Below are 24,328 nucleotides of genomic sequence, written 5' to 3'. Positions count from 1 at the left end.
TGGCCCAAACCGTGACCATCACATGCACATGGTTAAAGGGAGGCAAACACTTGTTCCTTGCAGGCAGGGACAGTGACCTTTCACCTCTCCACCTCCCCAACACCCTCAGTGCCCGGCAAAATGCCCAGCCTACAGGAGAAGCCAACAAATGTCCCAGAATAAATTTCCCTGGTCTGACTCATTGGGCAGAGGAGACCTGGCTGTCTCCTTGCAGTAGCTGAGGCTGCTGACCACAGGGCAGGAGTCCACATGCACGGGTAGGTGTCACCAGGGGTAATGAAATGCCAGACAATTCAGCCTGGAGCCCACTTCCGAGCGGGGTGGAGGGTGAGGGGGCTGTGGCTGACAGCTGGGGAGACTGCACTTACTCAACAAAGGCGGCGTCCCGGGCATGACAGAGCTGCAGATATTGACTGGATTTCTACAATGCCTTTTATCTTCCTCAAATAATCACTCAGGCTTGTAATAATAAGGAATTCTACCCTGCAAGGAATGCTTTCTCAGAGCAGTAATTGGGCTTCCTGAGGTCACAGCTGGACAACTGAATGGACCCAGGAAGCGGTAGCAAACGCCTCCAAGCAGCGCCTTGTGCTCAGCATCTGACCTAGCCAAACACCAGGGCCTGGCTGAGGGCCACACGCTCCCCCACATCCACCTGCCAGTCCTTGAACTCACCACCCAGATGTGGCTCACACCATTCCCAGTCTAGAATCCCCTTCCCTCTCCTCTCTGCCCCGACAAATCCTCAAGCCAGCCCAGCCCCACCTCCCCCAGGCAGGGCGCCCCAACCACCTCACCTCCAACCTCAGGACACCTGCCTTAGTGCTCGTGTTGGACCACCATCTCCCAGCTGGTAAGTATCTGCAGACTTGCCTCCAGGACCCGTGAGCAGTGAATGTGCCTGGGGGAGCACGTGTCCTCCTGCTGACTACCCTCGAGCCTAGCACAGAGCTGGGCAAACACTTTTGAACTTAACTATACCCTCAACCACTGGGAAGCTTTGTCTTGGGGGGTCCCCCTTATAAAATGAAAGTTCAAAAGCCCTTTTGGGGAATGAAGGAAAGAATGAGCTAATGTCTTGGCTTTGAGCTCATGGCAAGAACAATGCTGTCTATGACACAGATATGATTATTCTAATATGGTTTTACTGTTACCTGAAAGAAACCAGCTTTATAACCATGTGGCTGTTTCTCCACTGAGGAATCCCTCTCCCTGGCCTCCTCACCCTGCCCCCACCCTCCATCCCCATCACCTGAATACTGCTTCCCATTCAAGAACCTGTGGGAACTCATGCCACACAGGGTGAACACACCCTCTGCAGCCCAGCATTCCTGCCAAGGATGTGGGTCCCACCTCCCTTTTTATATATCCTGCTTGCAACTCTGCTCCCACTCTCCAGCTGAGCCAGATTGCTCACTGTTCCCTGCAAATTCTTTCTTTTCCCACGTCTGTATTTTTGCTACTTCTGTTCCCCATTGAGTAGAACATCCTCCTTTATCCTTAAAATCTTTTTCTGGAAAAGAAGAGAAAAGGAGAAACAAGGTCTTATTTAAATGCCACCTCTCCAAGAAGCCTTTACTCAGGTCCTCAACTGATGTAACTGCTACTGCCCATAAGTGCCCTTCGCATGTTTGCTGCCTCTGTCTGGGCACCTCTGTCTGTGTCTTAGTGAGGATGATGAATGTGTTTGTCTCACTCTTCCTGCTTGGGTGGAGAGCTCCTTGAGGGCAGGGATTAGGTCCCACTGAGATGGGTGGCATGTTCCAGAGGGCACAGGAGGCCAACAGACTCCAGTTCGAATTTCAGCACAAGACTTTTTCTGCTGTGAGAATCCAGGCAAACCCCTGCATCTCATGAAGTCTGTTTCCCCTTCTATGAGTGACATGAAAACACCACCTGTCCAGAGCTATTGATAAATCAGAAGCAATCATTCATGCAACAAAGATCTCCTGAGTATCCAGTACATGCTAGTACCATCCAAGGATACGATGGTGAGCAAGACAGAGTCCCTGACCTCAAGAAGCTTGCACGTTAGTGTGGGAAGAGTGGTAATGCAGAGGCAAATATAAGAAAGAATGTCAGGCAATGATACCGCTCTCAAAAAAATAAAATGGTATAATGGGAGAGCAAGTAAGAAGGGGGACTAAGGCAATCAACACTAGGGTGGTCAGGAAGGGCTTCTCAGAGGAAGCAGCATTTAGCCAAGATAAGAATAAAAAGAAAAAGAAGCAGGGCATACAAAGATCCGGGCAAAAGACAATCCAAGCAGAAATACCAGCAAGCGAATGGCCTAATGAGACACCTGCTGGAACTCAGTAACAGCTCTCACCTCCTTCTCCTCTAATCTTCCTGTCCTCTGCAGAGCTACACAGAAAGACACAACGCACATTGAATATGTGTTTGCCAAAATGGACTTGGCAGAATGAGGAATCCTGGGATAAACTGAAGCATGAAAAAAATATGCATGTTAGCAAAACACAGTCAACCAAGATGAGGCAGATGCCAATTAAGTGGCTCTTAGTTCCTCATCTTTGATGATAATGACCTTTTGGAGCACCTGTCTCAGAACACACTACAATTTCCTGATGTCTAAAGGAAGTCAGAGAGCAGTCATTTCAGCCTATGTCACCACATCTACAGCTCAGGGTTTGTCATGGCTCCATTCCAGAATGACTGGCTTTGCCAGGCCCCTGCGTCATGTACCTCCATCCCCAGCTGCCTTGTCAGCCAGAGCCATGTTGCATTTCTGGCAGTATTTGATTTTTTTAAATTTTTAAAAATTAAAGTATATTTGATTTACAATGTTGTGTTAATTTTCAGGTGTACAGCAAAGTGATTCAGTTATATACATACATACATATATATACACACTTTTTCAGATTCTTTTCCATTATAGGTTATGATAAGATATTGAATATAGTTCCCTGTGTGGAAAGAAGGTCCTTGTTAATTTATCTATTTTATGTATAGTAGTATGTATATGTTAATCCCCAACTCCTAATTTATCATCCCACTTCTCCTTTGGCAACCATGATACGTTTTCTATGTCTGTGAGTCTATTTCTTGTTTGTAAATAAGTTCATTTGCATCACTTATTTAGATCACACACATAAGTGACATCATATGTTATTTGCCTTTCTCTTATTTACTTCATTTAGTATGATAATCTCTAGGTCCATCCATTTGCTGCAAATGGCATTATTTCATTCTCTTTTGTAGCTGAGTAATATTCCATTGTGTATATACATATACCACAGCTTCTTTATCCAGTCATCTGTCAATGGACATTTAACTTGTTTCCATGTCTTGGCTATTGTAAACAGTGCTGTTATGAACACTGGGGTGTGTGTATCTTTTTGAATTAGTGAGGAGTGGGATTGCTGGATCACATGGTAACTCAGTTTTTTAAGGAACCCCCATACTGTTACATAGTGGCTGGAAGTATTAGATTTTAATAAACTCCTCAGTCTTGCTAAATCACTGCCCCCCACCAAGGCTAACACTTTCATACTTGAGCAACGCAAGCTTTTGATGCCACAGAATTATCTATTCAACTACCTCTCTGAGGCAGAGCATTTTCATTCTTCTACCAGCATACATTTTTCAAAAGCTGATAATTATGCTTCCTAATACTGCACTTCCTCAGTACCTTTCCTCAAAAGACTGCAAAATCAGATCCCTGTGAGAGTCAGCTAGGAATGCAGACACAGGGTGTGAGCTGGCCTGGAAGCCCTTGGCAGGACCTGTGCACTCACAACAGCCTGGTCAAGTCCTTGTCTCAGCCACCTGTCACCTACCAGTGACAGGGCGCCATCTGCTGGTGGGAACAGGAGAAAAGTGGCCAAAGTGAGGTGAGCCTGGGTGGAGGGAGGGAAGGCGGACAAGGAAGGAGGAAAGTCGGGGAACACATCCCTTCTCTCATTAGCCTTAGTCTCCCCACTTGGTTATCTCACAGCTCCTAGCCTAGTCGCTCAGTTCCCTGAGGATGGATCAAGACCATGTTCCTATTCATTCCTGCTCTCTCTCCCTCTCCACCGCCCCCTTTCTCTCTCACACACATACACACACAGAGCTATCCAGAGGCCTGCCTAGCCCCCCAGAACCCGCCAGAAGAAGGAAGTTCCAGGTCGTAAATAGTAACAGTGGTTCCCAAAATAAAATTCGAGGCAGGGGAGAATCACACAGGTTCATGTTAAAATGCAGGTTGCTTTGCACCCTCTGAGATTCTACTTTGAAAGTGGAAGCAGCTCATGGGGGCTGCCCCACCTTCTCCTTACCACCTGAGACATCCTACATGGCCAGGCAGACATTAGCCTCTGATTACTTTCCTCCTTTCAGGGAATGGGGTAGGTCAACTGTGGTTCCGAAACAATGTGAGACGAGAGGCAAGGTAAGGGGGAAGAGGGAGCTTCAAGTTGCTGGGGTCTCTGAGTTCTCCTCTTCCTCGACCCCCAGATGCTCAAGGGAGGCAGTGGGGTACACGGGAGAAGGCAGGGCTAAGCCGCACAGAGCTGTGAACTCTGGCTCCACCTCTAAACTGTTGTATCACCCTCAGATCGCCCAACCCTCAGCCCCAGGATCTATAAAACAGGGAAACGCCTACTTCCAAAGCAACATGGCAGAGAGAAGCTGAACAGTTTCATGCTACGGAACACTTAGAAACACTGGATAAAAAAGTTCCATGCCTCAGTTTCTTCATCTGTAAAATGAGGATGTTAATATCACCTCTGTCATAAAAATTCTTGTGAGGATTAAGTGAGTCAAAACCAGTAAAGTGCTGATGACGATGCCTGGCATTAAATAAGAGTGAGCCCCAGGAGTTAAATAATTGAGAGAAATTTCAAAGAGAGAGTGATAGGCAGGTATTGATGCTTTGCTGGCCAGGGCTGGTATGACAGTCTGGGCAACCAGGTGCTAAGGTTTAAAGGCCCAGAACGGAGCAGAAAGGCACCTCTGGACCTGCTTCAGGTGGGAAGCAGAAGCTGAAGACTCCTGCAGAAAGCTGGGATTCTGAAAGACTACCTTTAGTGCAAGAGTGAACTAGGGAGGAAATACACTTTTTGATCATTTGAAAGCTGTTTGGTCTTTGCCCAAGCACTGAAAGAATAAAAGATCCCCTAAGATTCCACATCACAGGCTTCTAGAGTGGCAGGTGGTCCTTTCCCTAAAATCTATTCTTCTCTACTTGTAAAAGTAACATGTTCATCAGAGAACATTCAGAAAATGTAGAAGAGTATCTTCTAATACCCATTTGCGCTTATTTCTTTCCAATTTTTATCTATGTATATATACATGTTTAACATAATTAGCATCTTACCATCTATATAGTTTGGGGTCCTTATTCTTTTCCAATTCACATTATACATGAGAATTTGCCACTCTTCATTCAAGCACATAGTGAAATTTTACGTGCTATGGTTAATAGCTACATAAATTGCACAATATAGCTGTAACAAACGTTACTGAAGCCATTTTCCAGTGCTGGTTTTTTCGGCTGTTTCAGATTGCTATTTTATATGACCCTCATATTGGGTTACTTCACTTCTCTTTCAAGACCCACTTCAATCCACACCTCCTCCACAAAGCCTTCCCAGATTCCTTCAACACCCATCAATATCTCCCGCCTCTGAATTATGACCACCTGTGGACCATCCGACACAACTCAGCATGGAGCCCGTGTGTCACTCACTGCTCTCATAGCGGCAGGCCAGTCTCAGGTGGAGAAGTCCACTGCACATATCCCTGGGAGCCCCCCAGCACCTTGCACACAGCAGGTGCTTGATACATGCTGACTCCTTAGACCCCAGACCCCTCAGATCGCATGAGCCTGATGAGCTCCACCTGCCAAAAGGTCAGGATTGCAGGTGTCCACAGTGGGCAGCTCCAACATCCTGCTTCTTTGCTGGGCACTAACTTTAAAGACCCAGCCACCTCCATGGGAAAGTCTCGAGCTTTGGCCAAGACCACCAAGGCTCAAGCGTTTAACTCCTCTCCCAAACTGGCCAGAGCTTCGTGGTGCTCACAACCCCGGCGATCAGCAGCCATCTGCCTCCCACCCTGGGACAGAGTGGTGGGGAGAGGGCCCAGTCCTCATTTGAAGACCAAGGCCAGTCACGCTAGGCTAGTCATGCCTGGTATCATCCACCAAGGGGAGGTTGTGAAAATTCAACCAGGCAGCACTTGTGAGGCACCTGCACAGGGCCTGGTACCAGGGCTACTCGGCAGGGCCAGCCACTGTCACCTGGTCCAAGGGCACATACATACACACTTGGCATCATCAGGAGTCTGAGACAGGCAGACGGGCTTCCGGTGGATGGAATCACTCACTCAGTGTTTTTCAACTTCTTTGCCCATGACCTATAGTAAGAACTATGTCTTATGCTGAGACCCTGTATACACAAACTAATCACACCTGCAGTAAAAGTCCATGGAACGCTGCTCCTCATGACAAGGGGTGCACACAGATACTGTCTCTATCTCATTTCCAAGCTGATTCCACGAACTGTGTACAGGGTGCCCTGCAGCTGGACAGGCCGTGCCTTCACTCACCCAGGGTGTCAGAGCCGCTCTCCACCGTCTCGTTGACCTTCCTTGCAACTCTGGCCACAGCCTCACCCATCTTCCTCAGCATGCAGACGTGGGTGTCCTGCCGCCAGCCACCAGGCTGGTCTGCCACTCACAAGGGGACCTGCTGCCTGGGGAAGACACGGGGCTGTGAAGCACTCGCCCACCAGGCAGGGACCCACCCCTGATCCATCCTCCTCAGGGACCCAGGCTGTGCGAAAGGCCGAAGAAGAGAGATATAGCAACTAGATGGAAATAAAAAAATCTAGGTGTCCTAACTCCCAGAGTAGGAGTTTTCCTACCATACCTGCTCCCTCTTTCCCCATCTCCAGTACTCATCCTCAATAACCACAAACGTATTAAGCATCTACTAGGCAGAGCATAAGAATGAAGAGAACAGAAATGCAGCAAATAGCTTTGACTTGTGATTCTGAAAAAGATGAGTTTTCTAAGGCACATCACTGAGGTAATCCTGGCCTTACAGCAGAGAAGAAAGGGAAGGTAAATCTCCCAAGCTGTCCAGGGTCTGTGCTAACCTGAGCAGGGTCTAGGATGATCACTTTCAACTGGGCACTATGCCTGCAATTCTACTAGTTGCCACCAGGTGGGGGAAGTGGTTCCCTAGGCCATAGAGCCTGTTGATGAAAACTAGTAAGATTAAAAACCACCTCCCGTGGCAAGCTCGGACACTCACCCTATAGTGTGGGTCAGAGACTGCACATCAAGGCAGGAACGGGGATAGCCTGCAAAGTCTGGGTATCAGAGCAAGTCACTAGGAGGAGGGGCCCCTTACATTCCAGAGGATGCCCTGGGTACAGCACAGATGTGCCCTAGACCTCCAAGAGATTCTGGCTGCCCAGTCTCATGCAGTTCCATGAAAGAAAAATCATGCCAGCCAGTGGGAGCAATCAGTGTACAAGGTAGCCCTCCTGGAACCAGACCCCAACCACAGGGCCCCAAGACAACCCAACCCCATAGGCCCAAGTTCTGGGCTCCTTGAGCTATCTGGTCAATCCTACAGGGGTAGTGGTAGCAGAAAATCAGAGTGTCCTTAAGGAGAGAAACAGGAACCACCAGCCCACATGGGTCTGTTCCGGGCTTGGGGTTCCAGGCACCAGAGGGCAGCAATAGAAAATTTCAAGGGAAGCACTCCAGACCCTGGAGACCCTTTGGCACAGGGTCACACTATGACTGTCCCAGCAAGATATCCCTCTTCAGACATCCCCAACTTCTGTTTCCTCAGAGTGTTCACCATAGTCCCAGGAAATGTTTAAATCCAACAAACATGTCCTGGGCCCTTCTATAAGGCCCACACTGAGCAAGTAAAGGTACAGAGACTTGGCATCAGCCAGAATTAGCTTCCCATCAGGTAAGAGAGACTCAGTGACAAGAGGTAGAATGAGCAAGATGCTAGAGGCCACAATGCCAGGCCTGAGGAACACGTGTGGCCTCTGCCATGAAGGCACATGGCATGGCTGGGAAGAGGAAACAGAGGCAGGGACTGAGCAGAAGTACCCAAAATGATCAGAAGGAGGGAGACAGGCAATCAGTCTAGGGAGGGGCTAGAGGCCCTCCTATAAGTCTACCTTCTGTTTCTCTGCCAGGAACTAGGGAAAGGTTTTTGAGGAGAGCAGCCTAGTTCAGCCACACTTTTGGAAAATTATCAGTGTTGTGAGCAGTTCCATTTGTAAGCAGGAAATACCACCTTTCTTGCTGGGTTGTTTTGAGAAGTAAATGATACATAGCTTTTGAGAAAGGTCTTTGCAAACTGTTAAGCACTTCCCACACTAAGGCATTACTAAATATGTGATCAAACAGGTACAGACAGTAAGTTAGGATATAATAAATGGAATGCCAGAAAAAAGTTGTCCTGCTTTGTGAGAGCTAGCAATACATACGGCCCACCTGTTATCTATAACCTGGTTTTACCTGGATACAAGGTTGGGGGAGGGGTGATTTTTGCTTAAACCCTGACCGCAGCCTCCTGCTACGGCTCCCACCCTCATTAGGGAGAACTCTACCTTATCTGAAGCCCTGAGATCTCTGCAAAGGAGCTGCTGCGACACCCCGTCCGCACCAGCTGCTCCTATATTTAGTTACTGGTGTGGTCACTTGGGAACTTTAGAGCCTGGCAGTCGCTCCAAAGGGCAACTCGAGCCTCCGGAGCCATGTGTGCAAGCTCCCCCCACCGCCGGCTCCAGCGGGTCCGCTGGACCATGCCAAGCGAAGGAGCCACTGAGGAGGTGAGAGGCAGCCGGCTGGATCGGACCCAAGTAGCCCGCTCGAGGGCAGTCAGAGTCAACCCACTTTTCCACCCAAGGGAAAGAAGCCCGCTGGGGTGTGTGCGGGATGGGCTTGGCTCCTTGTTTTTAAGTCTTGGGGTTCTCAGCGCCCCGCGCGTGCTTCTCAGAGGGCATCTAAGCATTCTTGGGCTGCGCCTTCCAGGACTGAGCGCAATGGTGAGGCCAGGGTCCCAAGGCCTCGCGCAAGGGGCCTGCCTCACCATCTATCCCACCCTCCAGCGTCCGCAGCCAATGGCTCTTCGTTGCCGGCCCTCCGCTCGCCTGGCAGGCGGAGACTGGGGAGAATAAAGCAAAGGGGAGAACGCTGGTGATAGCAGAGGGTCGGGGATTCCCTGCTCCCCAGAGATTGAGAGGCACGCTCTGGGACAGGGGTCTGCAGCTCCCCAGAGCGGAAGCCCATCCTCAAAGTGTGGCTTCAGGGACGAAATTTACAACAGCCTCTCCCAGCAGGGGCGCCTCTCGCAGGGAACGGAGGCCCCCTCCGGACGGCTTCCCCGGGCTCCCTATTCCCTGGTACCGCTGCGCCCGCTCCCCCGAGCCAGCCAGGGTCCAGCCTCACTCTGCAAGCCAGAGCCGGCGCGGCGCGGCGCGGCGCAAGGACCCCTTAGCACTGCAAAAGCCGCAGCTGGTGCACCGCTGCTCCTTCCACAGGGTGACTTGGGGGAGGGGAGGGTGCGCTCCGGAAACGGGGATACTTCTCTCCCTCTCTCCCCCAGCCCCTCCAGCGCTCAGCCTCAGACTACGTTTACTTTGCGGAGCACGAAGGTGGGGCCCCGTTCTGGGCCGCTCTCCGCTTCACTTACGGCGACAATGCCTCCTAGCGCCCTGCGCAGCGCAGTCACGCTCCCTCGGCCGCCGGCGGCGCCCCATGCAACAGCGGTTCATTGGAGCCTGCCGGGAGGGGCGCGAGAGGCTGCGGACTCTGAGCACACGGCCGTTCCGCCAATCGCCGCGCCAGAAGCGGCGCCGGGGCGGGAGCAGGCCGCAGGCCGGGCAGCGCGCGTCCAATCAGCGCATCGGTCCTCACGCCGCTCCTGGGAGCGGCACGCCCGGAAAGGCGGCCGGCGCGCTCTCGTCTACAGGGTGGATCCGCTTTGTGTTAGGCTTCTAAAGGGAAAATGCTTGGGAGCGCGGAGTGTAGACGGGAACGTGCAACAGATCCCAGGATCATCAGGACTGTGTCTCAGGGGAGCGGAGTTGAATTAGTCAGATCAGGGTACTTTGAGAAACGAGAAGATAGGGAATAGGAAGCTTTTCCAGCGATGTCTTGCAGGCACCCATTCAGGTTTTTACAGACAATAATTCTGGCTACACTAAATTACTTCACCCCTGTAAATCCCAATGTTCTACTCTATAAGATAGGATTTAAAATGTATACACACCTACTTCACAGGGTCACTGTCAGGATTAATACATGAAAAGTTTAGTGCTTGAATCATGAAGGTCTCTCAAGGCTGAGGATCAAAACTGTCAGTGTCATTTCCATAATTGTATTGACTTAACCAAGTCAGAATGTCCCCCAGATTCAAAGTGGAGAAATCAGCTCCATCTCCTGATGGCAGGAGCAGCAAAGTTAAAGGCAAGGAACACCGATACAGGGACGGATAGAGAACTGGGGCTGTTTTGTAGCTTACTGCAGTGCTCAGTAAATATTCCCACAATGTCTAACACATAGTGGGTGCTCGGTAAGTATTTATCAACAGTCACAATATTTACAGACTTCATTCAATGCAATTAATTGGGCAAATTTTATCCCTCACTCATGAGTATCCATTACCACCTTCAGTTTCAGAAGAGCAAATGAGGAAATCAGGAAGACAGGGCCTTGCAGGAGGAAACCCTACTGAGGCTTCTCTGTGAAGAAGTTTAGCTGGCCTCAAACAGCCTCCTCTTAAGGGAGCCAGAGCATCTTATAGGACTGGGTCCCTTACAGACCAGGTCCAAGCCTGGTCTCCTCATTGGGAGCCATATATCTTTACCTATGAACAGAGAGAGACTTAGATGTTAGCCAGCACTTGCACATGTAGCCCCTGTTAAGCCTGATAGCCTTGTCAGCTGCCTGCTATATAGGAAACAATTTGGTGTGATGGCAAAATTGTTATCTAGCTATTTCCTGGAGGATCTACCCCTCCACCAAGCAGGATAAATTCTCACGGCACTTGTGGGAGGGACGTACCCTGTGGACAGAGCCAGCAGCTAATCTCCTATGACTGAAAGCCCTGATGGGGAACAATTCACATCAGAGAATTACTAGAATCAGTCTCCAGCCCTGGTGTGGTTTGAATTGTGTCCCCTCAAAAAGATACGTTGTAATCTTAACCACCCGGCCTCAGATTGCAACCTTCTTTTGAGATAGGGTCTCTATAGAGGTAATCAAATTAAAATGAGATCAGCGGGTAGACCCTAATCCAATATGACTGATATCCTTGTAAAAAGAGGAAATTTGGACAGAGACACACATAAAGGGATGACAATGTGAAGGGCCACAGGGAGAAGAGCCCCATTTACAAGTCAAGGGTTGAGACCTGGAACAGATCCTTCTCTCACCTTCATCACCTTGATTTGTCAACCCTGCTGACACCTGATTTCAGACTTCTAGTCTCCAGAACTGCAAGACAGCAAACTATCGTTGCTAAGCCACCTAGTTTTGGGAACTCTGTTACTAAATTAATACAAGGCCTTCAATCTCTCCTTTTCTATTCTATTCTCCTCATATTTGTCTTTATTGTACACTGGGGTAGAAACAAAATATGAAGTCTCAGTGACATGGGTGAGTCAGACTCCATGCAACATCCTTTGCCTCCCTGAGTCCTTCACCTGGGGCCACAACTCTGCCTGGAGCTAAGTGACCAATAGCCAAGAGCTCAAGGTCACTCCAAATCACTGCCGTCGGAAACAGACAAATGGTTCACCCCTGTCCCTCTTTTAGAAAGTTCAGCCTGGTGAGAGGTACCCACCATGGGCCCAACCCAGGTACTGCAAGGTTTGCAAAGATGATCAAGAAGTAGTCAGTACTCTTGAAACATTATGCTGCATAGCAGAAATTGACACAACATTGTAAACTGACTATACTTCAATACATACATACGTATATAAAAAAGAAGCAGTCAGTACCCTCAAGACACTGGTACTTTGTTATGGGGAATAATATTCATATAAAAAGTGACTGTAATAAGTGTTTCTTACCAATGCTGGGCTACCTTCTGGATATTTGCTATATCTGAGCCCAAATACCACCATCCCCTCCCCCCCAGTGGTGAGCTTGAGTCACCTGGATGGACTTAGAGAGGGTGTCTGCACATCTTTTCCCAACTCTGCATTCAGTGGCATCACCTAGGTTATTAGAAATAGGCATAGTGGGAGAATTTACAGTATGGAAGTCAGCACACACCACAAATCAGGACATTTTTTTTCTGGGAGAGACAGTTTACTTCCTTTTTCCTTTAAATTGACTCACTTTTTAGCGTAAAGATGTTTATTTTTAAAGGAAACTTTATATCATTACTACTATCATTTGACATGGATAGAAAATAACCTTAAAAATAAACAGTAAATTAAATTGCAATGAAAGTGGAAAACATTAAAAAAATATATAATTAAAATGAATCAGTGTTATTAAATTATAGCAAATTGTTGCCTGCTAAAAAAATAATAAAATAAAATAAAATGTCAAACATGAAAAAAAAAATTGTTGCCGGCTAAAGGTCTGCTCCAAAGCTGTTCTCTTTGTTACAAAAGGAGTCCAGCAAGTGTGAGGGAGATGGTAAAGCACACCAGTGCCTTGGTCAATACAAAATGACTGAATGAGATTTGAAAAGGGAAGAACTCTCTCACATCAGTGCTCCTGGACCTCTGAGAATTCAGTTCCTTGGGAAAACCGGCGTATTGCAACCACGAAAAATTTGAGTTCAGCAGTACCACGTAAAGATTTTCAAGAACAGGCTGCTCTCAATGTGCCCATCAATTGCATGGGAGTAAAAGGATATCTGAATAAGTCTTAAAGGATGGGCTGGATTTCAACAGGCACAGAAGAACAAGAAGGAGGTAAGAGTGGGAAGGGAGTCGGGAAGAGAAGACCTACTGGAGGAGGACATGCTAGTTTAGGGATGAATAAAGAGGAGGAGGATTTAAGATATATCGCGAAGGATGTTAAGAGGATGTCCATCTGGGGCTGTCCAACAAAGTCCTGGAAGTAGAAGTCAGGAGATTCACAGACAGACCAGGGCTGGAGGTCAAGGCTGCAGTCTCATAGGTTGAAAGAGGAACAGGTTGAGGGGTGGAGGGTGGTCAAGAGTTTAGCATGTCCAACACTGTGTTTGAGATGAGACAGACACAGCCACCAGGGTGTCAATAACAATGCCAACACTTACCTCCTGTTGAGTCACCTGGCGCCACGCTGGGAGCCACACTTCACAGGCATTTTCTTACAGGCTGCAGAAGACCACCCTGTGAGGTAACAACTAGTGTTATCTCCATTTTGGGGTTGTGAAAAATGAGCACAGAGACTAAATGACTTGCCGAGTCTAAATGACTTGCCGAGTCACATGGCTTGTACATGGCAGAGTCAGGATTCAAATCCTGTCTATCTGACTCCATCCACAGGGGTGTCGATTCCTGGAGCTACCCCTGGGAATAAGTCAGGGGAGGAGGCAGAGGCCGGGGAGGGGGAGAGTCCCATGCAGTACTATACAGGGCCTTTAAGCCATCACATCCTCCCTCCCAGTGCCCTCAGGGAAGACAGCATCCCCAACAGGCTTTTCCCAGCCTGTCTGTAGATTCAGACATGTCTGGACCTGTCCGTCTGGGAGGTTTGTTGGGTGAGAGTCTGTGGGGCTATTTGCACAAGAAATCAGAGAGCCTCATGGGAAAGTGCTCCCCAGAAGGAAAGAAGATAGCAAGGTGCTTACCCCAAGCACAATGGGTCACCTTTGGAAAAGACGGACAGTTAAAAACATTTTAAATAGTGTTTTTTCTCCCTGACTACAAAAATGTTACTTGCAGAAGGCAGAAAATTTGCAAAACACAAAAAACCACAATGGAATAAAATCACCTATAACCCTATCTCTCAAAGGGAGATAGCTTCTGTTATCAATGGGATGCATGTCCCTCCAGTCTTGTCTCTATCTATACACTTTTTCAAGAAAATGGTCACTTTGCACTTATGGTTTAGAAACCTGTTTATTTCCATAGGAAGAATTCCTAGCAATGAATTCCTAGCAATTACGACAAAAACAAGCATATATTTAAGTTTTTTAACGAAAATGCTATGACCTCTGGCAGGGCTGAGACTAGGGAAAGGTACCAAAGGCTTCCAAAGTACAAAATTTAAGGAGGGCACATATGCCCACAGCCACAGAAAGTCGAACTCTGACAGCAGGTATCTGCAGAAAAGTTAGGGTCTATTTGCAGGGCACCTAGCGAGGGAGTGGAAGATGAGTCTCAGATCCACTCCATCTTGGTCTTTGAGTTTGGAATGTTTTATGGGGCAAGAACAAAGAGACTAGGATTAATCATCGTCTTGTGACATTTCTTAATCATGATTTCGGGAGTTAGAATATCTCTGGTTTATAATTTTCTGGCCAGGTGGTCCATGGCTCAGAGGTCTGTTAGCTCAGCTCGCCCTGGAGAAACAGCCTGAGTTTGTACATTAATGATGATTTCTACAGCAGTAATTTTAGTACATTAACGATGTTATCGACAACAGCAATCTTAGTCATCTGGCTCTGCTGGCTGGGTGTTCAGTTAGCACAGGACTGAGGTCGGGACAAGAAAGGGACTGAGTTCAGAGGAGGCTAGCAAGAAAATGCATTTGGATAGAGATTAACCACAGACTTTGTAAGGGAACTCAGTTTTAGGGGGGCTCGGTTTCACACTCACTCTCTGCTGCCAATCCTACACAGCCATGGCCTGAAAGTGCCTCTTTAGGTCTTGCCTCACCCTAGCCCCACCCCTAGCTTCTGCATCCTAGTGAGAAACTGAAAACCAAAGACAGGACTGCTCTGTGACTTGGAAACAAAGCCAGAGTGGAGAGTGTTCTCCCTAACAAGTGTTGAAGGACAAGTATATCAAAAACACACACAGGACACCCCTAATTTATTCTCAAGGAGCATATCAATTAGGGTACATCTAGGCTGCTATAAAAGACCTCCAAATGCTTCAGCTTAAATGAAATAGTCTGTTTCTTCTATGAAACAGGTGATCTAGGGAAGCTCTGCTCCAAAAGGTCATCAAAAAACCAAGATGGCCAGTTACTCTATCATCTTCAATATGTTCCTTTCTTCTCTGGGTCCAAGGCTGCTATTGCAGTTATACTATTTCCGAGCTGGCAGGAAGAGGAAAAGAAATATGTCTAGAGTAAGCCACTTTGCCTTTAAGGAGATGACCCATATGTTACACGCAGCAGTCTCTTACGTCGTGTAGCCTGGACTTGGTCATGTGACCACACCTAACTGCAAGGGAGGCTGGGAAATGTAGTCTACGGCTGAATGTTCACGGGCCTGGCTAAAACTTGTGAAAAGGGGAAAAGGATACTGAGGAACAATTAGAGGTCTCTGTCCAAGGGAGGGATTTGGGGTAGGGGGGAAGCACTTACGGTTTGGGGGTGGATGAGGGGGCAGCTATCAATTAAACAATCACACAGTTATAACTGTGTAAGTCATAGGGTAGTAAGGCACACAATGGCATGAGAGCCTCTAACCAGGAGATTGGGCCTTGGCATCTTGGTTGATGAGAAGACTCATCTCAGTGGGATGGGAATGATAAGGGATGAGTAGGAGTAAACTAGGTGAATGTTAGAGAATATACTGATTTTCTATGCTGCATATAGAAAACAGTAACACATTTACACAGCTTTTTCTTTTTTAAACAACAAACTTACCGACTTAAAAATAATACATTTTCTATCTCACAGTCTCTGTGGGTCAGGAGTCCCAGCACGACTTAGCTGGGTCCTCTGCAAGGCTGCAATCAAGGTGTGAGGCAGGGTTGTGTTCTCACATGGAGGCCTGATTGGGGAAGGGTCACCTCCAGGCTCCCTCAGGTTGTTGACAGAATTCATTTTCTGATGACTGTAGGACTCAGAGTAGCTTGCTTCTTCAAAACCAGCAACAGAGAGAGAGCGAGGGAGAGAGGCTCTAGCAAGATGAAGTCTTACATAACTTAATCACAAAAGGGACATTCTCTCACCTTTGCCATATTCTATGGGTTAGAAGCAAGTCACAGGTCCCACCCACACTTGTGGATGTGAACACCAGAAGTTAGGGGTCATGGGGGTCACCTTAAAGTCTGCTCATCACAGAGAACAACAAGGCAATGAGAATAGCATGTGCAAAAGTCCTGTGAGAGGAGGGAGCATGGTCTGTGTGAGGAACAGGAGCACAGAAAGTGAGATGGAGAAAGGCAGGAGATGAAGCCAGACTATGGAGGGCCTTATTCTAAATCCCAAGAGGTACAGGAAGCCATAGAAGAGAGGGTTGTGGTGCAATACAATACACACTGCCAGCCATTGCTACCCCAGGGCTTCCAAGGCTAACTCAGTGTGGACAGAAAAATAACTCCATCTAAATTCAGCCAGAAGACCTGGATGCAAGGAGTCCTCACCACAGTAGGTGGATCCCATGGAAGCTTCATAAGGTTTGCCCTCATTCACCCCTGAATCTGGAGCCAGGGCCGTATCAAGAGCTCAGTAGATATTTCCAAATGAATTCACTGATGGAGACATGGAAGCCAAGTAGCTTGTCCAGAGCCTGCTTGGAGAATCAGATCCCCAGTTATCAAGTTCAGTCTTCCACCTTGAACTCGACAGTACCCACCCAATCATGGCAAAGGATTCCCATCAAAAAACCCGGGCTCCACCCAAGAGAAGTCAGAAGCTCCTGGGGCAGGGTGCTTCTTGACTCAATTTGGCAACCACCCATTCTTGGCTGCTAGGCTCTGTACACTGTGCCTTGCCTTTGGGCTGTGGCTGGTATAGGGTGTGGTCCACCATTCATTGTAGATGACAGTGCATTTCCATTTTAAAAGTGCTCTCTGGTTGGAGCTTAAGCTACCCAAACCAGCACATGCCACTGGATGTGGTATGGCATTAGGTATACTGCCCAGTTTCACTCTGCAGGACAGAGGTGATAGAGGAAGGGTTGTACCTATCAGAAATCTACTAAATATTGGGATGGAGAGAGAAGGACAGGAACTACAGGGGTGGAACTGCAGTAAATAGGCAAATAATAAACTGGCTTCAACAGAGGACTTATTAATACCAAAGTCACTGTGAACAGACCGTACCTCATTTTCTGAAGTCTACAACTACAGACTTTGGCTGATATTGCCTGATATGTACTCCGAAGGGGGAAACACTGAAACTGAAGCATGGCCCCCACAGTCAGACATGCTGTTCTCCAGTCTGCCCCTCTTCTCCAAGCCTCATGGGCCCCAGCATCCTTTTGGACCCAGACTGGCGCCTAACCACCATTCTCATTGGCTAAACCTTGGCTGGGCCTGACATTAAATCCTCTAAAGAGTACGCTCTGAATGAGGACCTCCTCCTCCTATTTTTCAGATGCAAGAACAGGTTGAGACTCTTGGTCACACAGCAAGTGGGTGGGAGAGCCAGCATTTGAAACAAAGCACACGTGAAATCAAAGGCTATGCACAGTGGACTGTTCCCAACCACAGCAAGAGGCTAGAGAATTTCCAGAGACACATCAGCTTCTCTGAGGCTGCTTCCTTATCTGTAAAACAGGCATAATAATACCCACCTGGTATGGAAGTTGGGCATATTAGAGATAAGATCTCTAGAAGGCCTAGAACAGCATCTGACTCAGCCTAGCTGTCTATAAATGTTATCTATGATTATTATCACCTTCTGTACACATTCTGCCCTTTATGTGTCAGGAGCTCAAGAAATGGATGCTGCTCATCCCCAAGCGGTTCAGCAGATGTGATGACAAAGAGTGGGTACCCAACAGGAGGATGTGCAAAAGGTGACCAGCCAGAAGCTTGAGCACTACTCCCAGCACCACAGGTCCTGGCTGTCTACCTCAGGGAAGTCATAACCTGTTTGAGCCTCAGTCTCTCTATCTCTTAAAATGTAGGAATAGTAATATCAATAACAATAACGAAAAGAATAATAAGCAGCCTGCATCCATCACAGGGTTGTGGCTCAGCTTAAGTGAGATAATAGTCTGAAAGTGCTTGGTAAGGTGAAAAAGTGTTATCCAAAGGTAAGGGACTATTATCCCTATGATGATACAGAATGTGGGTGACCTCATTACAGAGCATATAAACAGCCTCCTCTTGCCACAGGAAAGACAGAGCCAGAGAGAACAGAGGCAACAGGTAACTACAGGAGAGTTCGAAGGAATGAGTTTTGGGAAGCTGTGATAGCTAAACACTGGAATAGGCTACAGAAGGGATACCCCTGGGCTGGGGACATCCAGGCCACTTCCATTTTTTGAAACTGAAGTTATATTAATAAGTAAACACTATATTGTAAGTAAAAGTTCCAAGCAAGGGCTGCCCAAACGTGGTATATATTGCGTGTTCTATCCTGGCAGTATATTGGGTATGAATCCAGGGGTCACAATTGCATCAGCAGCTTTCTAATCACCCACTATCTGGATACCCTCATTCAGAGATAAGATTCTGCTTCCAATTCCAACGCGTGGGTTTCTTCCTCACTACCAAGCAATTCTCCAACACCAGCTGAGTGCCCTATAATTCAACTTAATTATGACAGTAACTACCAGGAGATAGTATCAGATGCCACAGGTAAAGTGCTCAGTCGCACAAGACTGCTCCCCTACCCCCTCCCAAGTTCAGATGCCAGTCTCAAGTCCAGGTTGTCAGCACACTTCTGACCAGCTGGCTATAGACTGGAGGTTACAGTTATCTCCTCCTTGGGTTTAATTAATTTGCTAGAGCGGCTCATGGAACTCAGAGAAACACTTTACTTACTAGATTACTGGTTTATTATAAAAGGATATAACTCAGAAACGGCTGGATATAAAAGATGCTTAGGGCCAGATATGGGGAAAGGGTTTGGAGCTTCCATGCCCTCTCTGGGCAAACCATTCTCCCCCAGTCACCATGTATTCACCAACCTGGAAGCTCTTGTGAACCCCACCCCTGCCCCCAAATCATTTTGGTTTTCTTTATGGAGGCTTCATTGCTTACCCACGATTGATTAGATCATTGGCCATTGGTGACTGAATTCAATCTCCAGCCCCTTTCCCCTCCCCAGAGGTCAGTGGCGTAGAACTGAAAGTTCCAACTCTCCAATTACTTGGTTGGTTCCTCTGGTGACCAACCCCCATCCTTAGGTGACCTAGAGGCATTCCAACACCTCATTAACATAACAAAAGACACTTGCTACTCTCAACACTTAGGAAATTCCAAGGGTTTTAGGAGCTCTGTGCTAGGAACAGGGACTGAAAATCAATATATATCTTTTATTATAAATCACAATATTACAAGAGATAATACACAGCCTGTATATTTGAGGCCATGCAAGACCCTCCTAGTCCCCATAGGTTCTGGGGGAGAGAGCAGAGAGATATCTTTTTCCTTTAAATTCTCATCTGATAAACAGAATGTGGTATAGCCATAAATGGAATACTACTCAGCCACAAAAAGCAATGGATTACTGCTGCAGCAACACATTGTGCTGTGTGAAGAGGCCAGGTATAAAACATGTTGTACATATAGCAGGATTCCATTTATATAAAGTTTTAAAATAGGCAAAGCTAATCTGTAGTGATAGGCAGTAGATCAGTGATTATTGGGAATTTTGGGGTGAGAGGATCTTGATTGAAGTGGTATTTACAGAAATGTAAACATTTGTCAAAATTCATCGACTTGAAAGAGGTGCACATAAATTGTACCATAACCCAGTTGATAAATAGAAATTCTCATCTGAATCAGGCCACTTATGACAGAACTGCATACTTGAAAGAGGTGCACATAAATTGTACCATAACCCAGTTGATAAATAGAAATTCTCATCTGAATCAGGCCACTTATGACAGAACTGCCCACAACTGTGTCTAATGTTCATATCTCAGCCTCTACAAGGATTCCTTAAAGTTAAAACACCACGGACCACAGGCTGGTTCTGAGCCAGGCCAGGGATGACTCAACGTGAGGAGGGGCCCAGTTCTTCCCTTTGAGTAGTTCACAGTCTTGCAGGAAACCAGATGCTTAAGCAGACAACATTATCCACAAGGTTGGTACAAGTGACCTCAGTGTGCACAGGGCACTGTGGGAGATCTAAGGGAAGGAACCAACCCTTGCTGGGGGAAGGAAAGTCAAGGAAAGCCAACCCATACCGAGTATTAAACAGGAGTCTGGGTTAGGCAGGGAAGGGGAGGTGGGGAGGACAGTGTCACTTCTGGCAGAATGTTTGCTCCACTGAGCGGGGGCACCTCTGTCTTATTTATTGCTATACTTCCTCCCCTAGAAAGCACTGACACACAGCAGGTCCTCAGTAAGGATGTGTTGAGTGAATAGACAATATAAGCAAAGACAGGGTCTGAAAACTATGGTCCGCAGGCCAAACCCAGCTGGCCACTTGTTTTTGTAAATGAAGTCTTATTGGATCCATGCTCGTTTGTTCACATGTTGTCTAAGGCTGCTTTCTCGCTACAACAACAAAACTTGAAAACTTGTGACAGAGACTGTATGGCTTGCAAAGCCTAAAATATTTACGCTCTGCCCTTTATAGAAAAAGTTTCCTAACCCCTGAGCAAAGGCAAGGAGGGGATGCTTTTAGGGTTAATCTCAAGGGCTAAAAGGAAGAAAATTAGGTCAGTTAAGGACAACGATGGGAATGAATTATCCAGTTACAAAATGTTTATACACATTGACTTACCTTTTATGGTGGATACGTAGATTAGTGCCCTTGACTCCTGTTCTAACTTCCTTCTGGTCCGTCTTCTTATACCGCAGAGGCTGGAAGGCTAAAAATCGGCATGTATTATGTTCCCTTGCAGTAAAACCCCCAGGATGCATTTCAGGGGTTGGGGTTACACCAATCAAACACCTCCACATAAGATTTGAAAGCAGAACTGAGTGAAGTGGGGAGAGAGACAGTGCTGCTCCGGGTACCTATTTAGCCGGTATGGATCTAGCAGACTCCATGTGGCTTTGAACCTGACAGTCTGGCAGCAGCTGCCTGACTCTGAATGTGGCTGAGAGGGGAGAGAAGTCATTTATTATTTCTCAGCTTCCTGACTCTCATCCAGGTTGCAGCTCTCCTGGAGGCTCAATTCTGCAGGGTTTTGAGGATTATTCCTGGAGGCCTAGCCTGGAGCCTATTCTAGTTCATCCAGTTTGTTTTAAGCACCTACTTCTCTGAATCAACCTTTTCTGTTATTGTAACTGAAGTTGCCAAGACAATTCAATGGGGAAAGAATAGCCTTGTCAACAAATGGTACCAGGTCAACTGGCTATCCACGTGCAAAAGAATGAAGTTGGATCCTTACCTCACACCATTCATAAAAACTTACTCAAAATGGAGCAAAGACCTAAATGTAATAGCCAAAACTATAAAACTCTTAGAAGGAAACATAGGCATAAATTTTTGTGACCTTGGGTTAAGCAATGATTTCTTAGATATGACACCAAATGCACAAGCAACCAAAGGAAAAAAAAATAGATCAACTCGACTTCATTGAAATTTAAAACTTTTGTGCTCCAGAGGACACCATCAAGAAAGTGAAAAGACAATGCACAGAATGGGACTAATTATTTGAAAATCATATATCTGATGAGGCTCCAGTTTTCAGAATAGACAAAAACCAGTTAAAACTCAATAAAAAGACAAATGACCCAATTTTTTAAATGGGTCAATTATTTTAATAGACATTCCTCCAAAGAAAAGATGATTTGAAATGGCCAATAAGCACATGAAAAGATGCTCAATATCATTAAGCCATCAGGAGATGCAAATCAAAACCAGAACGAGATATCACTTCACACCCACTAGAATAGCTATAGTCAAAAAGACAAATAATAACGAGTATTGACAAGGATGTGGAGAAACTTGGACCCTTATACACTGCTAGTGAGAATATAAAATGGTGCAGCCACTCTAAAAAACAGAAATGCCAAGTTCCCCAAATGGTTGAACCTAGAGTTACATGACCCAGCAATTCCATTCCTAGGTATATACCCAAGAGAATTGAAAACATATATTCACACAAAAACTTGTACGCAAACGTTCACAGCAGCATTACTCATAATAACCAAAAAGTGGAAACAATCTAAATTTCCATCAACTGACAGATGGATAAACACAATGTAGAGTATTATTCAGCCATAAAAAGGATCCAACTACTGATATATGCTACACCTGGTTAAACAATGAAAACATGCTAAGTGGAAGAAACCAGTCACAAAAGACCACATGTTATATGATTTCATTTACAGGAAATGTCCAAAATAGGGAAATCTATACAAATAGAAAGTGGATGAGTGGTGGCCTGGGTCTGAGGAGGTTGGGAATAAACGGTGGGTGACAGCTAATGCATACTGGGTATCTTCTGGTGTGACAAAATGTTCTGAAATTAGATAATGGAAATGATTGCACAACTTTGTGAATATACTAAAACCCACTGAATTATATACCTTAAAAGACTGGAATTCTATGGTTGATTATTTTAATCTCAGAAAGGCTGTTATCAAAAAGAGGAGCAGGTTGTGAAAAAATCAGCTGAGTGAGCTTTTTTTTTAGGGTTTTTTAGGGTTTTCTAGAGGTGATGAAATCCATACCATGTACATAACACAAATCCATGCACACACACATACATACAAATACACACTCATATTTAATCTCAAAACCAGAACAGGTGACTATGATACCTTCTAATTGGGAAAGGAAGACATCAGAGGTCCTAAGAAAATTCTAACCCTCCGTTAATTTCAATATGACTGCTAGGAGGCAATTATTTGCTAAAGACTTCTGTGCTTAACTCACAGGACTACTCAGTGAAGTAATAACTTTATCTCCATATTATAGATGAGGTGCAGAAAGTGTAAGTACCTTGCCTGTGGTTACACAGCATGCTAATGGAAGATCTCCTTTCTCTACTCCAGGCTGCCTGTCAAAATGAATAAAAAATAGGTAATACTCTTCTGTCCCTGAAACTTCAAAATTATACCCTGGTGTCATTACTTCTTTTCATTCCATACTCCGACCCAATCTCTATGTCCAACTATCCTACCGATTTCACCCTCTGCTCTGGCCAGAAAGATCTCCCTGTTCTCCCTCAACACCCCAAAATCTGTAATCAAACGAGAGATCAAGGAGGGGTGTATATTGTAATCATGCACTTTGTAAGCTCTACACAGATGTAAACTAACATCTCACCTTTTCCTTCCTCTAGAAAGTGCCTTCTTTCTTGACATATGCAAAGCCTGGAGAACTTTCAAGAGTGAGCTCAGTCCCCTCCAACTCTGGGGACCTCCAGACTGCAGGGTAGGCAAGGGGCTCTTCTTCCTGGAATCCTCGACATTCATCACAAATCCATTCCATGTCATGCCCTGGCCCGACCTGATCAACCACAATATTTGCTTTGCTGTGTAAGTTCTTTTGTCTGTGCCTTTGTTAAGAAGTAGGAGATGTTTTTTCTTTTTTTTAATTTTTTCTTTCAGAGTCCACTGAGGCATTTTATTTGCATGTATGTATTACATCCCTTAAAAAAAAAAAAAAAGAATCCAAGGATTTTCCCTCCTGTATGTTTTTGTCTTGGTTCTTCATGTTCCATGATGAGGTTGTCAGTACAATGAAACCAAACTGATAGGACAGGAGCAGGTTATTCTGCCATTTTTCTAGATCTTTGAGTTGCACGTAAAATCTGGGCTGATCTCTCCACGTTGATTTAGCCTGCCTGTGAGGTTCACAACAATTTTTCCAGCTCTGTGATCATCGATGATTTCAAATTTGCCAATGTAACCATGCTTTTTACCACAGTTAGGAACCGGACATGTCAAGTGGTCTGCTATTAATCTCTTTTTCTTTTCTTAATGCTTATATGTTGCATTATGTCTGTATATAGGGACTGTCTCCAGAAGATACACAATAAACTGGTACAGTGGTTCATCCTGGAAAGAGCAATAGGGAAACTGGAAGACGGTGGCACCGGAAACCTTTCTGCTCTGATTGTTTTTTAATACACCGCATGTATTGCCTACATTTAATACTGAGCAATTAAAAGTAAAATTACAGTTTTGTTTAGATGTATAGGAAACAGAAGTCAGCTCAAGTAGAGTAGTTCTGACTGACAATTAAAAAAAAAAACACAAGTTTTCCGCGCCTACCTTCGCACAACGCAAACACTTCGCTCTGGTTCCGCAAGGTTCACCACCCGCCGCGACGGCTTAAGCCCCGCCCCGCCCCGCCCCGCCCCGCCCCGCCCCGCCGCTCAGGCCTGTCCCTCGTGACGTCACGTCCGGCCGACAATCTCTCC

At 46.3% G+C, this 24,328-nt stretch overlaps 1 protein-coding gene across 5 annotated transcripts in view; it reads right to left on the bottom strand.

Annotated features, from left to right (window-relative positions):
• Positions 1-24,249, bottom strand: part of LRRC20 (leucine rich repeat containing 20) — a 71,722-nt gene extending 47,473 nt beyond the window's left edge. Inside the window, exons 1-6 of one of the 5 annotated variants that reach the window (XM_072971363.1) lie at positions 24,180-24,249; positions 23,230-23,963; positions 22,903-22,960; positions 20,731-20,818; positions 13,238-13,313; positions 6,550-6,695 (exon numbers count right to left, since the gene is read on the bottom strand). In XM_072971363.1, the coding sequence (XP_072827464.1) occupies positions 6,550-6,631 (82 nt within the window). In that variant the 5' untranslated portion in view covers positions 6,632-6,695; positions 13,238-13,313; positions 20,731-20,818; ... (1 more) ...; positions 23,230-23,963; positions 24,180-24,249. Of the gene's footprint in view, positions 1-6,549; positions 6,696-9,670; positions 9,758-13,237; positions 13,314-20,730; positions 20,819-22,902; positions 22,961-23,229; positions 23,964-24,179 lie in introns of those variants that run through there. The other 4 variants (XM_072971365.1, XM_072971364.1, XM_031682248.2 and 1 more) reach the window with 4 other exon arrangements.
• Between the last annotated feature and the right edge of the window lie 79 nt (positions 24,250-24,328).

Source organism: Vicugna pacos, chromosome 11 (genome assembly GCF_048564905.1).
Source record: "Vicugna pacos chromosome 11, VicPac4, whole genome shotgun sequence".
Lineage (NCBI taxonomy): Eukaryota > Metazoa > Chordata > Mammalia > Artiodactyla > Camelidae > Vicugna > Vicugna pacos.
Note: the sequence above shows the minus strand (reverse complement) of the source record. Positions and strands in the feature narration are given on the sequence as shown.